General features: G+C 42.0%; 1 protein-coding gene across 4 annotated transcripts in view; it reads left to right on the forward strand.

The window, feature by feature from the left end:
• KLC1 (kinesin light chain 1) overlaps positions 1–15,523 on the forward strand; it is a 102,544-nt gene that overhangs the window by 44,530 nt on the left and 42,491 nt on the right. For 2 of the 4 annotated variants that reach the window (XM_029598034.1, XM_029598036.1), the window contains exons 9-13: positions 4,379–4,478; positions 11,134–11,183; positions 11,271–11,338; positions 12,435–12,543; positions 13,842–14,003. In XM_029598034.1, the coding sequence (XP_029453894.1) occupies positions 4,379–4,478; positions 11,134–11,183; positions 11,271–11,338; positions 12,435–12,543; positions 13,842–14,003 (489 nt within the window). The remainder of the gene's footprint in view (positions 1–4,378; positions 4,479–11,133; positions 11,184–11,270; positions 11,339–12,434; positions 12,544–13,841; positions 14,004–15,523) is intronic. The other 2 variants (XM_029598035.1, XM_029598037.1) reach the window with 1 other exon arrangement.

Below are 15,523 nucleotides of genomic sequence, written 5' to 3' on the forward strand. Positions count from 1 at the left end.
ATCAGTGGGTTTCGTCTGGAAACTCAGGACCCTATATGCTTCATTGTGCCTCTGGTCTCTGTGGTCACCAGTGCAGTTAACCCAGGAAGGAGCCTTTTCCTGGAGTCCAATATGGGCTTCTTAGGAAGGCGATGCTATACTGGCTTCAGAAAAGGATGTCTCTACTCCCACTCTGGATCAAAGGATACAACAGTCCATAGACCATGTGGCTGAATTGTAAAGAATTTCTTTACCTCTTTAGCAGGCAGTGATAAGGAAGGCATTCTTCAATTTCTCCTGTTCAAAATGTCTGGTTATATTTCCGCAAGGGAGAGTCTCTCACCTGCATACCTCAGGTGCTGCTGTCTGAGGTCCCAGTGGCGCGGGATCTAGCCCTCGCTAACCATTCCTGTCTACAGAGGAATCTTGCCAGTCCAGTGAGGGAGCACGAGACACCATGGACTGGAGTATGACCCGGGAGTATTCTCATCTGAGATGAGAGGGTCCACCCCTATCACTTTTGTCTTCATCAGGGTCATGAGCTAATTTGTCTCCACCTGTGAATTCGAAGTCTTAATGCCTGCATTTTTGCCCATCAACTTTACATGGTAAAACATGGCTGCATTGATAAATTGAAGCCTCTTCTAGAGTCTTGACAGGGAGCAGGAAGGCTATCAGCCCCTTCTGGATGTAGAAGAGCATGAGCATAATCTCCTTTGCTCAGTGTATGCATCGTTCAATACCACGGAAAAATCTTCTGCAATTGGAGCACACTGGATGGCCTGGCTAAGGGCCAGTAGCCTACATGAGGATGTTCATGAAAAGTTGGCAAACGTTTTGTGTTCAGTGGACAAACTCTTTGAGGACAAGTTCAGAGAAACACTTGCCCAGATCAAGGAACAGTGTTCAGCAGTTTGGCCCTTATCGATAGGGGCTGAGCAGCCTTCTTCCTCTAGATGTCTTTAGCTTCACTTACAAGCATTCCTTCCTTCTTCCAAAGACACCCTTTCCACCAATTCCAGCATTATTGCGCCCACCAATGCTTCTGCTGCAGCAGCTTTCAGCTTGACATGTGGTGTGTGATACATCAACTTAAAGCATCAGAGCAGGCCTAGCTTATGACTAGTCCTAATTTTTGATGAGTCTCGATCCTCAGAATTGACCCCTCCAGTAAGGGGCAAGAGTGGCAGAAGATCTCCAAGGACCATTGGGTCCTCAAAATTGTGAAGTCTGGCTACTGTTTGTGCTTCTCCTGTTTCTCTGTACTGCATCAATGTTTAGCCTTCAATCCAAATTAGTCTCCCTTCACGCATCTCTTTCTTCAGGTGATTGGAGGGACAGGCTCTATTGCCTGTTTCAGAAACAAAGACCATGGTAAGGGATTCTACTCCTGCTATCTTCTTAGCCACAAGAAGACTGGATTGAGACCCATCCTGGATTTATGAAATCTGAAGAAGAGCCTGTTATAGGAAAAGTTCAAAATGAGCTCCCTCTACACCATCCTGCCTTTTATCCACTGGGAGACTGGATGTGCACCATAAATGTAAAAAAATGCATATGTACCCATCTATCAGTCTCGTTGGAAATACCTAGGTTCATGGTGGACTCCTCACTACCAATGTAAGTTTTTCCTTTGAGTTAGCAGCCTCGAGTTTTTACAAAAAGGCTAGTAGTAGCAGTGGCACACCTTTGTTTCCAGGGAATTTGTCTTTCTTTATCTGTATGACTGGTGATGGGATCGTCCCAGGCAGTGGTATTGACTCCCTGCAAAAGATAATCCAGTTCTTTTAGTCACTAGGGTTCATAATCAGCTTTGCCAAGTTGAACCACTTTCCTACCCATAGAATAAAGTTCATTAAGGCGTTAAATAGATTAATGAAGAGAGAGCATTCCTGCCATCAGATTGGGCATCCTATCTTCGAACACTTGTTCAGAACTTACTACTGTGTAATCAGGTCCCAGTCTGAGCAATCCTGGTTGTCCTGGGCAGCAGAACTGTTTGTGGTTCCTATGATGCACCTCAAAATGAGGGTTCTTCAGTGGTGACTTGGTGCCCAGTGGGATCAGCTGTTCCAGCCCTGCTCACACTCCATAAAGGTCTTTTCTTTGGTGGCTAGATCTACAGGTCTGGAAACAGATGCTCCTCTTCGAATTCTACTTCATCAGGTAATTCTGGCAATGGATGCTTCTACCAAGGGTTGGAGTATCTACATGGGCTCCTTCCAAACTCAGGATCTGGTCAGCGACAGAGCTCTTTTTCAGATCAATCTCTTGGAGCTATGAGCCATTTGCCATGAGTTGAGTATTCTGGCATCTTCTTCAGGGAAAGAGAATTCTGATCCAAACTGACAATCAAGTGGTAATGTTGGACCCTCTGCCAGGAATCTATGAAAATTTGGGAGTGGGCTCACACTTGCAGCAGTTTATCTTCCTGGAATCTCCAACACACTAGCGGATCATCTTGGCAGGCTTTGTCATCCCCATGAGTGGTCCATGATGTGGCAGATAGACTGTTTGACCTCTGGGATCACCTGCCAATCAACCTGTTCATGTCAGAAGACAACAGGAAAGTTGACAAATTTTGCTCCATTCTTCAAAGCAAGTTTGGATTTGTACCTGGGTGCTTTTCTGTTCAAGTGGGATGCAGACATACTGTATGCCTTTCATCTGCTTCTGTTGGTGGGAAGAAAAGTGCAGAAGTTACTCAGACTGGGTGCATATTATCCTCATCAATCCAGCTTGGTCCAGGTAAGTAGGGTTTTCTCACCTCGTCAGATTCATTCCTTCCACTAATCCCTCTGGGATCCTATCTGGCTCTACTAACTCAACAGGAAGGTCATCTGTTTTGCAAGCCTCCCCTCCCTCAGCTTGATGGCATTGATGTTGAGCACTCAGTATTCTCATTGTCACTATCGTAAATAGTATGAGGATGTCATGATTTTGGCCAGAAGCCATCTACCAGATGGATGCTCAGTTTCAAATAGAGGTTTTCCTCTTGGGGTAGGGCAAACTCCTTCAACTGGTTCACCTGTGCTCCAAAAGATCTACTTCAGTACTTGTTCTCCCCTTCCTCTTTGGGCCTCAGTACATTGTTAGTCAAAGTGCATCTCTGTGTTATTGCTACATACCACCCTCCAGTGGATGGAAGAGCGATCTCCATCCGTCTTCTGGTATCTGTTCATAAAGGGTTTATGGCATATAGGACCTCAGATTGTAAAGCCATCGGTGCCATGGGATCTCAGTCATCTTGTCAAACTGATGAAGCCTCCCTAAGAGCTGTTGTAGTCCGCTTTCTTAAAGATTCTTACCTGGAACATGGTATTTCTAGTCTCCATCATGTTGGCTAGAAGCCTATGAGCTACAAGCGTTGGCTCATTACTCTCTATTTCTACAATGTTTCCATAATAGGGTGGTGCTCCACACTCTCCCTAAGTTTCTACCAAAAGTGATTTGGGCATTTAATTTGAATCAAGCCATTGTTCTGCCCACATTGCTGCCAAGATCTCATGAACATAAAGGGGAGATGGCCTTTCATTTACTGAACTGTAAAAGGACCTTGATCTGTTATCTGAAGAGAACTCAACTACATCGTCAGTCTTCTCAGCTGACTAGGAATTGCTGTTGTCAAGCACACTGGCTGGCTCTGTAGCGCACATTGCTATGCTCTGGATGGCTTCAAATCGGACTCAGCCATTGCTCTTAATTGACTGAGACTTCTCCATCGAACACATGTGCAAAGCTGCAAATTGGTCACACATTCACACCTTCACATCCCTTTACTGTCTGGACAGTCTTTTAAGAAGCGACAGTAACTTTGGCCAAGCGGTTCTGCGTAGCCTCTTCACCCAGTAGTCCTTGCTTCACAGAGGAAGTGAGGTGTCTGGGTTGCTTTTTCAGTAATTGCTCCACTGCAGCCCTCGGCTTGGGATTTCCCCCCCCCCCCCACACACACACATGTCATGGCTAATTCAGCCCTGCTTGTTGGAGAAAGCAAGTTTGCTTATTGTAAATGGTGTTCTCCATAAACAGAAGGATGAATTAGCTATGCTTAATCCCTGCCTGTCTCCCTGGAGAGTCAACTACCTAGCTCAAGCTAAGCTTTACAGTTGACCGAGGGGCTCATGAGGCAGTCGGTGCATGGAAATGTCTTTGCATGCTCATTAATAAAAATTCTACTGAGCTAGAGAGCTGGGTCTGTTTGGTGCCATCAGATGAGGTCAGCCACATATCATGGCTATCTATGGAGAACCCCTTTTATGGTATGCAGACTTTGCTCTGCGTCGTTAAAATATTAAAATGATTAGATTAACCAGGTGCAAAAATATGTCTAAAAGATACATTTGGGGTGTGAAGGCTCAGCTAAAATATTCATTGTTGTTGTTTTTGTTTTGTTTTTTAGGCATCATGCTACCTAAAACAAGGCAAATTTAAACAAGCAGAAACGTTATACAAAGAGATCCTCACTCGTGCACATGAAAGGGAGTTTGGTTCTGTTGACGGTAAGGGCACATCAGCACTGTCGTGTAGTATTAAGATTTTATGGTAGTGCCAAAACCAATGTGAATTTAGTCAGCAGTTTAGTACTGCAGACAGTACAAATTCATAATAGAACAGGGATATTACAGGTTGATAAGTAGTATCTTAGATATCTGTGAATATACAAATCATCTCCTCCCTCTCACACTAAATAGAATGGAGTCTTAGCAGGTTGGAATAAGGATCAACAAAAAGTTGTTGTGGTACTTGAGCTTCCGTGAACTCACAGGTCCCCATCTTGGGATGTCAAAATAGACAAAGTACTTTAAGGGTCAAGCAATTCATTTCTTCATATTCAGAAAGTCATGAAATGAGATTGAATGAGTGGTTCGAGCACAGGACTCATAGGACATGAGTGAATCCTCTCTATCATGAGCAAATTGCTGGCGCCCTCTACAGTCATATCCACTTTTAATACAATTTCTGTCCCTTTTTCCCATTGAATTCTCATGCACAGAATAGCCAACTCTCCCTGTTACAAGAGAGGGTCTCCCTCTTTTCAGCTGGAAATAAGAGCATTTCACTTTTTGTTTTGCCAGTATTCACTATTTAGCATCTACATATCATGCTTTCAGGGAATATATTATGTACATACACATAAACACCCCCCACCCCCAAACAAAAATTCTAGAAATGTAAACAAACTCTAGTTCATACACTTGTTCTTCAAAGTGTGTCAATATGTAGCAGGAACGCATATGATAGTATACTAGGTCCTCTGTTGCTTTGAAACATTACAAATCGCTTTTAGATTCATTTAGATTCAAGGTTGATGAAGCTTTAATTTCCTTCTATTCAGCAAGATTTTAGGCTGTAGGAAACCATCCCAAAGAACTGTTTAGAATGGTCTGTAATCTGACAGCTCCTTCTTTTGGGCCTGCAGCCAAGCATTTATGGATTGCCTGTCATTCAAAGCACACAAAATTTTGACAAACTTTTCCACCGTCCCTAGTTGGTTCTGTGACTTTCCAGAATATTGTGATACCAGATGGTCCTCCTTTTGAAATAATTTCTGAAACTGAAGTCTTTAGTTTATCTTTAAATCCATCATTTTGTCCTCTAAATTCATGAAATATTGCTATTGTAAAAGCAGTTAAGGACACTATAGTACCCACCCTACTACCCTGGTTAATTTCACTGCAAGAAGGCTTTGTCCCAAGGTCTTTGAAGCAGGCGTCATTCGGACCATTCTTAAAGAAACCTAATTTAGTTCCTTTAGACCCTACGAATTTTAGGCCCATTTCATCACTTCCATTTGTATCAAAATTAGTTGGATCCTTGATTTTAAAACAGCTCTTCAAATTTCTGGAGTAGAACTCTGTATTAGATCACCTACAATTCAGTTTCAGGAAACCCGTAAGTACTGAGATCTTGTTACTGTCTCTTATTGATTCATAAAGAAGAGGCCTTGATGCAGGAAATAAATGTATCTTAGTCACAACATTGGTCTTTGACACTGTTGACCATTGAATCTTGTATTGATATCGGCAATGTGGATTTGCAGGCAACATGCTAAAATGGTTTCAATCTTATTTGAGCGACCAACAGCAAACTAGGTGTAGCTCGTCCTGTTCTGCATGGAATCTGCTGCTAACCAATGATCCACAAGGCTCAGACCTTTCTGCGCATCTGTTTAACATATATTTAGCTCCTATATGCAGAATTTTGGCTGGGCTTATGCAGGATACCAGATGTATGCAGATGTACAATTTTTTATTCATGCAGACTCCTCATGGGATGTTACCTCCAGGTATATGTCTAGTTGTGTTGCCACAATTAGGCAGTGGCTTATGCACAACAAACTTGCCCTAAATCTGTCTAAAACAAAAGTGCTAGTTTTGCAGCCTGGGTCTCTGGTTGATGCTCCTCTGTCCATTCATATTGACAATTTTAACATTCAAGTTCCATGCTCTGTGGAAAGCTTAAGAGTAGTGATGATAGACTCTACTCCTACTTTCCATAATTAAATTAAATTGGAACGTACTGTCAGATTTCCATAAATTATGCCTGGTGTGGAACTTGAAACCTCTATTACCTGTGGCCAAGCTATTGTTAGATTATTGTAACAGTTTGTACATTGGCGTTGAGTGCTTCAGATAGTGTAAAACACTGCAGCAAGACTGATTTCAGGCTGCTCAATAAAAGACCTACATTGGCCAGCGATTGCATCCAGAGTCTGGTATAAAGTCCTGTTGTTGGTCCATAAGTTATTGGCAATGGACTCCTTTCCTTGGGCAAAGCCCTTTTTCGTCTTTACAACCCATCCCAAGGCTTGAGATCCTCCCAGACTGTACTAGGTGTGCTATCAGTTCATTAGGCACGATTTGCTGACTCACAAGAACGTGCCTGTTCTGTCGCTGCTGCTGAGCTCTGGAGTTCTAACCCATATTAGTTGTGCGTAAGAAAAACTGCAGAGACATTTAAGGCCGTGCTGGAAACTTATCTTTTCAGACTAGTGTTTGAGTAAGTGCTGAACTTGGATGGCTCTATTGTTTAATTTCTTCAATGTTTTTTGTCCTTTTGTTTTGTTATATTGATTGATTGAATTATGTATGTATGTTTTATTGTTCACCACCTAGGGTAAAATTTGACTATCCTGCCAAAAGCAAGAATTAGTAAAGAGAAAAACCAGCAAATGTGTGGGTACCGATAAGACATACAGAAGATAAACAAGTGTTTAAAATTGCAAATATTTGGGATGGCCAAGGCCCCTTCCCCAGGTGACATTTCTCAAACACCGGTTCTCCCATTTAAGGGCTTCATGAAGTGAAAGGAAAACCTGAGACCCACCGGGGTTTCTGGTTTGGCAACAGGAAGGAAACCGGCCAGACTGAATGGGCCTCCAGGTCCATATCTGCCGCCATTTATTTTATTTACTGGATTTCTAGACTACCTGTCAAGGAATGTGTAGGCAGTTTACATAGACATTCGTAAAAATGAATAATCACTAAAACAAATAATAAATAACACAATTCAATAAAAACAAACATCTATAAGACGATGGATAGAACTATAAAAACAAGGCTATATAAATACATACTAACAAACTTGCTGCTCATGTCACTTTCTAAAGAAAAGCCTTGCCTCCCATATCTCACTCGTAGAAGTAATAACTCAGACGCTGTAAGCTTGTTGAAAAAGATAGGCCTTCAGTGCCTTTCTAAATTTCACCAGAGAAATTTCATCTTTAATCCCCTGAGGTAAAGCATTCCACAATTGGGACCCTTGCACACATAGCTTTTCCCTAAATTCATCAAGCGAATCTGTTTGAAAGACGGGATAGCAAGCAGGTTCTGAAAGGAGGAGCACAGTGTCTGCGGGAGTTGGTAAATTTTCAAAACTGTATTAAATATTGCTGGTGCCAAACCCTTTATGCCTTCGCAGATTAAAAGGAGGATTTTAAATTTAATTTGCCAGACCATTGGCAACCAATGTAGGCTCCTCCAGTCATAACCCGAGCTTGTGCAAGCTGCCTGGGTCTTAGAGTAGATAATGCTAGGCCAAGATACAGGGAATTACAACGGTCAAATGATGAGGTCACAGGAGCATGAATAACAGTTTTCAAATCATTCTCATTGAGGTAAGGTTGTAAGCGGCATTGTAGGTGAAGCTTATAAAAGGGCAGCCTTGACCATTTTGTTAATTTGAGGGTGTAAGGAAAAGATGGCATCCATTATTATTCCAAGATTATGCGCTTCTCCAGAAATTTTAGTTGGTCTGACCCCTACAATCAAGCAACAAGGGGACATCCAGGGCAAGACATCTTGCAAGATAAGAGTTTTGTTCTGTTTTGTCCATATTAAGAATCAACTTTTGGCTTCTAAGCCAAAAGTTCACTGTCAATACGCAATCAGAGACTCTTAACGGTTTCTGCAAAAGAATATTTTATAGGTTCAAAACTGAACATAATCAGCATACATTCGATAGCTGATATCTAATTTGGCTAAATCACAGCAGATAGGAGGAAAAACCATTTAAAGAGAGATGTGGAAAGGATGGAGCCCTGAGGAATGCCAATATTCAGTGCAAAAGGAGGAGACTTGGCCCCAGCAAAACTAAAAAGGAAGTAAACCATTTAAGGACTAGGTCTCCTGTTCCTATTTGTCACAAGCACTTTAATAAAGTTAAGTATCCTTGTCCACGGTCAAAACCTAATTGTGAAGGTTTCAAATAAGGAAAGAAAAGTCTCTGTATTGTACTGATGGGAGTCTAAATTAGCTTGATTGTCTAAACAAAAATTCTGAAACTGGCTAAGGACTGTTTTCTCCAATACTTTTGTCAAAAAAGGAAGGTTAGAAATTGATCTAAAGATTTTTTAGATCATTAGTACTAGCATTTTTATTTTTATTTTTTTTAAATACTGGATGGACAGTGTTGGGGGGGGTTAATGGAGGGCGGGGAGGGTGGAATGAGTTGGGGAAAAGGAGGTTTGAAGAATTCATAAAAGTTTCTTGTATGATATGTAACAGGAAAAATTATGTATCATATGCCCTTTTTTTTTTTTTTTTTTTTTTTTTTTTACTGGTATTATGCTTTCTGTGTTAATAAAAACAGATTTAACATAAATACTGGATGGACTGAGGCAACTTGAAGTGGATCAGGCTCAGAACCCTCCTTGAGAGAAAAGTTCCCAAATAGGCCGACACAGTTTGCTAAATCTTGAACGTGTTAGAGCAGTTATTCGATGGGCCGAGACTGGTGTTCAGAGATGACCTAGTTATCTCAATCTCAGAAACAGGAACTTCCGTAAAAGTGCCCCAGGGGATGGGGCAAGAAGACTCATGAGTCAGTAAGGAGGTCCAGACAACTGATCCGTAAAGATAGACTTTTATTGCCAGCAAGATGCAGCTAAGACAAAGGCTCAGTACAACTGCATGCCCCTCCCCTTCAGGAGCAGACTCTTATGCACTTTACAGTTCTTATCTTTTACACATGCGTTCTAAGCACTGCTGAGCGAGCATATTCCGGCTGAAGGGGCTACTGACCCCCTCCCTAGACACCCTGGAACTTTCGTGAAACTTCTCCCATGTTCTGCAGGAGAGGCTGCTGGGACTTGCAGTTCTGGAAAGGAATTCGCGAGTCTGCAGTAATACAGCCCATCACATAATACATCCATTGTTCTAATCTAGGTTACAGCAGTGAAAGCTTATCAGAGAATAAGAACAGCGAAGCCAAAAAATTGAAACTTCATGACTCATGAAACTTCAAACTTCTCAAGACAGTTGACCTGAAGTTTCTCACCTGGCTGCCATTTCAGTGCACAGAGTGAGCGGATTACTGCCTTTGCCTCTTATCCACCATACCTACAGTTTATTTCACAACAGAGTTCTCTGCACTCATCCTAAGTTTCTTCCAAAAGTGGTATCTGTATTTTACATCAGCCAAGCAATCATGCTGCCTATGTTTTTTTCCAAAACTGCATGCACACAAAGGAGAATGGGCTCTTCATGCCGTAGAATGTAAGAAAGGCCTAAGATATTAATTAGAGGGCTTAACCTCATGCTTTTCAACTGTTCGTGGCCTTTGATCCCACAGATTGGAAAGGGCAGTACCCAAACAAACTCTCATTGGCTAGTAGACTTTATAGCGCACTTCTATGCATTGGCTGCTCACTCAAGACTCATCAGATATGCTCCATAGTGAGTTCAGTGACTCATCTGAGGGCCTTTTCTGTTGAAGACATCTGCAAAACTGCTACTTGGTCATCTATTCATGTCCCACTACTATCTGGACAGTATGCTCCAAAGAGATGGTACCTTTGGACAATCAGTTCTGTGCAGCCTGTTTACTAAATAGTTCACTCTCCACTGCATCCCTCAGCTTGAGACTGGTTATGGCTGATTTCATCCTTTTCAGTAGAGAAAGCAAAATTGTTTATCTGTAATTGGGGGGGGGGGGGGTGTTTCTCTGTAGATAGCAGGATAACTCAGCCATATATGTATTTCCTGCCTTACTGGAGAGTTGACTACTGTGCTTAAGTTTAAGCTCTTGACGAGCCTGTGGGGCTTACAGGGCAATGTACAGGAACTATCATGCATGCATGCTCAGATTTCTGAGCTCTTGTGAGTTGGGTACATGTTGGCACTGTTGGATGATGTCTGCACCCTAATGGTTATGGCTGATTTTGTATCTGGCTGCTTATGTAGAACCCCCATTTACAGGTAAGCAATGCTGACTTTTTTTTTTTGGCAGCAAAAGGTCTAGTTTTCTGGGAACCAGGATATTCAAATGAACCTGGGGCTCAGATCAAATGTATGTAGGGATGCCTGAACAATATTTATTTTGGATATAATGAAGACCAGACCGGTTTGTGGCCCTGAAGGGGAGCACATTGTGCTCTGCTGGTTTAAAGGGAGAGGTGGCAGGTTCAGCCAGTATCAGAGTATTGATTCATTTATTAGAACTGAATCTGTTCCATTTTTTTTCTTTCTTAATCATATTGTGTTTTTTCGACCTGAATATGACATGGAAAAATATCTCATTTTTATTTTCTTTATCTGGCTAACACTAAAACTTGCTCTTTGATGGTTTCCAGAGGATTGACATTGACCAGTTATTTTTTTTGTTTGTTTTTTTTAATGCAGATGTCACTAACTAGAATGTTGGTTTTTTCCTCAGATGAAAATAAACCCATCTGGATGCATGCAGAGGAGAGAGAAGAAAGCAAAGTAAGGATTACATAGTTTTACACTCTGCCCTTGGATTGTCCTATTAATGGTCCATGGTAAACTCCCAATGCTCTTGTTCTGATCTAGGGAAAGCAGAAAGATGGAACATCGTTTGGGGAGTATGGGGGTTGGTATAAAGCATGCAAAGTTGATAGGTAAGTACAATAGATTTATTAAGTATTCTCGCTCAGCATTCCCAGAATCACATTTTTTAAATGAATGTTTTTTTATTAGACAGTTAAATATATACAATAAAAAAAGAGCAACAGGTGATCATAGTTGGGAAATCCAAAAACCATGCAATGATGCCCTCCCAATTCCAATAGTCATTTTCATTTCAAGTCATAATTATCAACCCATCCCCCTCTCTCTCCTGCCCTCCAAAATGCCAACCACATTTCAATCATAAAATGCTTACAGACAGACCCATTGCTCATACATTACTGAGGCTCCAGAGTAAGCACAGACAACACTGCATGTAAGCTTTAAAATCAGGGTAGGTCAGATTTATACCAGACTTCCAAGGGCTTCCAAGTGAAACGAAAGGTGGACATCCTCCCTTTTCTCGTGAGCCAGTTTCTCTATAGACAGTCTGTAAAAGATGGGCCATAGAATCTGGTCCTAGAAGAGGAGGAGTTGTTTTTTTTCAGCTTGATGCAGTTTCACAGCATGCAGCTGTATAAACATCAAGCAATAAGTTTATCCAATTTAAAATATTTAGGATGAATGCCAGAATCCAAAATCTTAGAATCCCCAGGTTGTTAGTATAAAATCACAAACATTTTCCCAATAGAGCACCACAATTGGGTTTCTCATTAAATAAGCATAATCCTGGTGCTTTCCAACACTCCTGGATATATCTTATTCAGTCTATGTGGCATAAGATACCACTTCGGATGCCTTTTTTGTAACTTACTATTTTAAAGTCTATCTAGATACAGCATTGACTAGAATAGCAAATGTGGAAGTTCATCCTTCCTCGCTGAGAACTCTTGAGATGGTTTGCATTGGTTAATGCTGTGCACCTTGCTAATTCAGAGCAGCCTAGCAGCTTCTTAATTGTTTTCTTACACTGTATGCAACGCCATAAAGCGTAATTGCTTAGTTGTAAAGTATCACTGGTGAATTAAGCTGACATGGACAGTTTTTTTTATTTCCATCCTGTTCCAGAACCAGAAATTCGTAATGAATGCTGATGCCCATTATGGCATTTCTTGCTGAATTTTGATACAAAATTAATTCTCTCTATAGTCCAACAGTGACGACAACTTTAAAGAACCTTGGGGCACTTTACAGACGTCAGGGCAAGTTTGAAGCTGCTGAAACACTAGAGGAGGCAGCTATGAGGTCTCGTAAGCAGGCAAGTGAACATGTTCTCCCTAGTTTTGTGTGTTTGACTGCTCTCTGTAAAGATACAAAGTTATTGCCGGGATGTGCGTGCTCGGTAGCTTATTTTCCAGGTTGGGAGTTGGAGCATTCTTGTAGGAAAAACGCATCTGGTTTTCTAGACGATAGACCAAAAGTTCCCAACCGGTGTGCCGTGAAGGAACACATGACATTTTGCCACCGGCAGAGAGAAGACGGGGGGGGGGGGGGGGCAGATCACAGCTGCCACTGCAGGTGGGAGAGACTTAATTGCTCTCTTACTATTTCCCCCATCCTGTCCCCTGCACAATTGCCTCCGGCCAGCAGGAGGAGTCGGGGAGCAGTATGGCTGTCTTACTGCTGCTGCCGCCACTTCCTTTTCTGACTTCAAGAGGAAGCTGGCAGAGGAGGCAGCAGTGCAGGTGAAAAGCACTGCTAGCCTGATTCCTCTTGCTGGCTGGAGGCCGTCTTGAATGGGGAAGGTGCCGATGCCAAGGCGATGGGCTGGATGACTGGGAAAGTAATGGTATTGCACAGCATAAAGGTTGGGAACTACTGCAATAGAGATTTTTGGTGGTCTGTATGTTTTGATATATTTTTTTAACCTTTAAGATTCTGTAAATTTCTGCATGCTGGTGTACAGTACCCATAGCGCACTGAATGACTTTCCATGACCCTTCTGTAACTGTTGTACATCTGCACAGAATTGTCAGACTTCCTGTAAGTCCTGGGTACCATTAACGCCCTTACACAAGGACAGTAGCCTCCCGCCTCATGTATTACCCTCCTGTGTGGGGCCAGCTTGGTGGTAATTGGTCGGCATATGACCACTTTGGACATGGCACGAGTTATCCTTTCAGGAAGATATTCTGTTTTGTTTTATGTCTTCCTGTTTCCCATTGGCTGGTGAAATTCCTAGCTGTTAAGCCACATGTTTTCTGTGTGCCTAGGTAAAATAGGCTCCTCCTTTAGTGGTGAGTTGGGAGGAGAGCTATGAGCAGGGAGCTTGTAAACAAGTAGCTCTCCCTTTGATGTAGATAGGGTGTGGGAGGTACCTTTCCTCAGAGCTTGCTGAATCCCACCGCTGGTGCTTTTATATTAGCTCTTGTTCCATTTTCAAAATAGAGCCTGGGGAAAATGTTAATGGCCCCTTTCTTCTAGTTGCTGTAAAACATTAATTTTTGTAGCAAGCAGGAATTGCTGCTGCTTTATTGTTTGACATATTTCCTAATCTGATAACTGTAGTGAAAAAAGGTTGGGGCTTTTCCCATCCCCTTTTGTTTTTGCACGTAGGGTCTGGACAACATTCACAAACAGAGAGTAGCGGAAGTGTTGAACGACCCCGAGAGCACAGAGAAAAGGAGAAGCCGAGAGAGCCTCAATACTGATGTGGTAAAGTACGAGAGCGGTCCTGACGGAGGGGAGGAAGTGAGTATGAGCGTAGAGTGGAATGGGGTAAGTACAGTACACAGTGAGGAAATTGCCAAGATGCTTTCGGGTCCCTCCTCTGGAGGTGAATGATTGAGCACCCGCTGCATTCCAGCAGCACGGAGTTACTACTTCAGTAACTGCCTGCTTTATTAGAGAGAGAGAGGTCTTGCTTTTTCCTAATTTGAGTTTAGTTTATTTAATTTCATGAACATGATCAGAGTTTCACGGTAACAAGAGTTGATGTTAAACAAAGATGGTGTTAAGTTTTTAGTGATTTTCTGGGCAATACTTTGCGTTCTCCTTAATGCTGATTGACTGTCCTGGTGTTTTGGTACTTCATTCTTATCCATTCTTATATTTTAGGTCTGATTTAAGAGTCTGTGGCAGTTTTAACAAGGGGTCATTTCACTGACCAATGACACCAGCAGGTGCTGCTATGACTGGGTCAGCACAACTAAAAAAAAAAAAAAAAAAAAAAAAAGGGACTATTAGCCAATGGCTATTATTTCTCATCTTCAAAGGAGATACTGTCCAACCTTTATACACTGCTAGTGCTTGACAGACAGTGGCAAGGCAAAAAGGCTCAGGGACTGAGATGTAAAAGTAAAAAAAAACAACCCATCAGTATTACACCTGAAAATACATTTAATAATACAATGATTTAATTGGTTGGCAAGGGAAGCCTTATTTTCAGCTGGGGCCCAGAGAGTCAAGATGTGGCCTGGTCAAGGTTGCCCAGCCGGTTGCAGAGGACTTGTTCTGAATCACAGTCCAGTGAGTGGATAGAACCCAGGGACCATGTACCAGGCTGACTCCCACCTCTTATGTTTATAATAGAATTCAGGTGGATTTAGTCTGCATGTTAAATAAATAAATAAATAAATTTCTCCAAAAACTGTATGAAATCCAACTAGTGGGGTTTGCAGATTTGACCAGTCTTTATTCACGTTGCTGCCAGTACAGAAGGCAGTGTTTGCCCTTCCCACTTATTTTAAGGCCCCTTTTTTGTTTGTGGTGGGACTCGCCAGCATGCAATCCACTGCAACAGTGGGCTGCCACTAGAAACAAGTTAATTTGGTTTAGTTGAAAATTATCTTATTTTTTAGAATTTTGTGGGGTTTTTTGTTTTTTTTTTTTAACTAGAACTTGGATACACTAATCGTTTTGCTTTTGGACACTTTTAGGACTTTTAAGAGGGTAATTTTGCAACATCATGCATAAATTAGCCATCAAATATGTGCATGAGTTGCATCAGTTTTCATCTGCTTTGAAAATGATCGCGGAAAACTACCCCCACAAACACCTGCTGTTTGGCGCGCAGAGTTTTTCTTTAAAATCAGAAAGTGTGCATGTAAGCTTCTACCCTGCCTGGATTCCACTCCCCCTGTGTGCTGGATAGCCCAGGCATGCAGGGTGGGTGTAATTTTACGCACGCATTGGTCTCACACACCTTTCTAAAGGGCCATTTCTGCAGGTAACGCCCAACTTGATCTGCAGAACTCCCTCTGAAAATCACCCTCCTACTGTCCCTAGAAGTTAGAAAT

This window comes from Rhinatrema bivittatum, chromosome 4 (assembly GCF_901001135.1).
Source record: "Rhinatrema bivittatum chromosome 4, aRhiBiv1.1, whole genome shotgun sequence".
In the NCBI taxonomy this organism is placed as follows: domain Eukaryota; kingdom Metazoa; phylum Chordata; class Amphibia; order Gymnophiona; family Rhinatrematidae; genus Rhinatrema; species Rhinatrema bivittatum.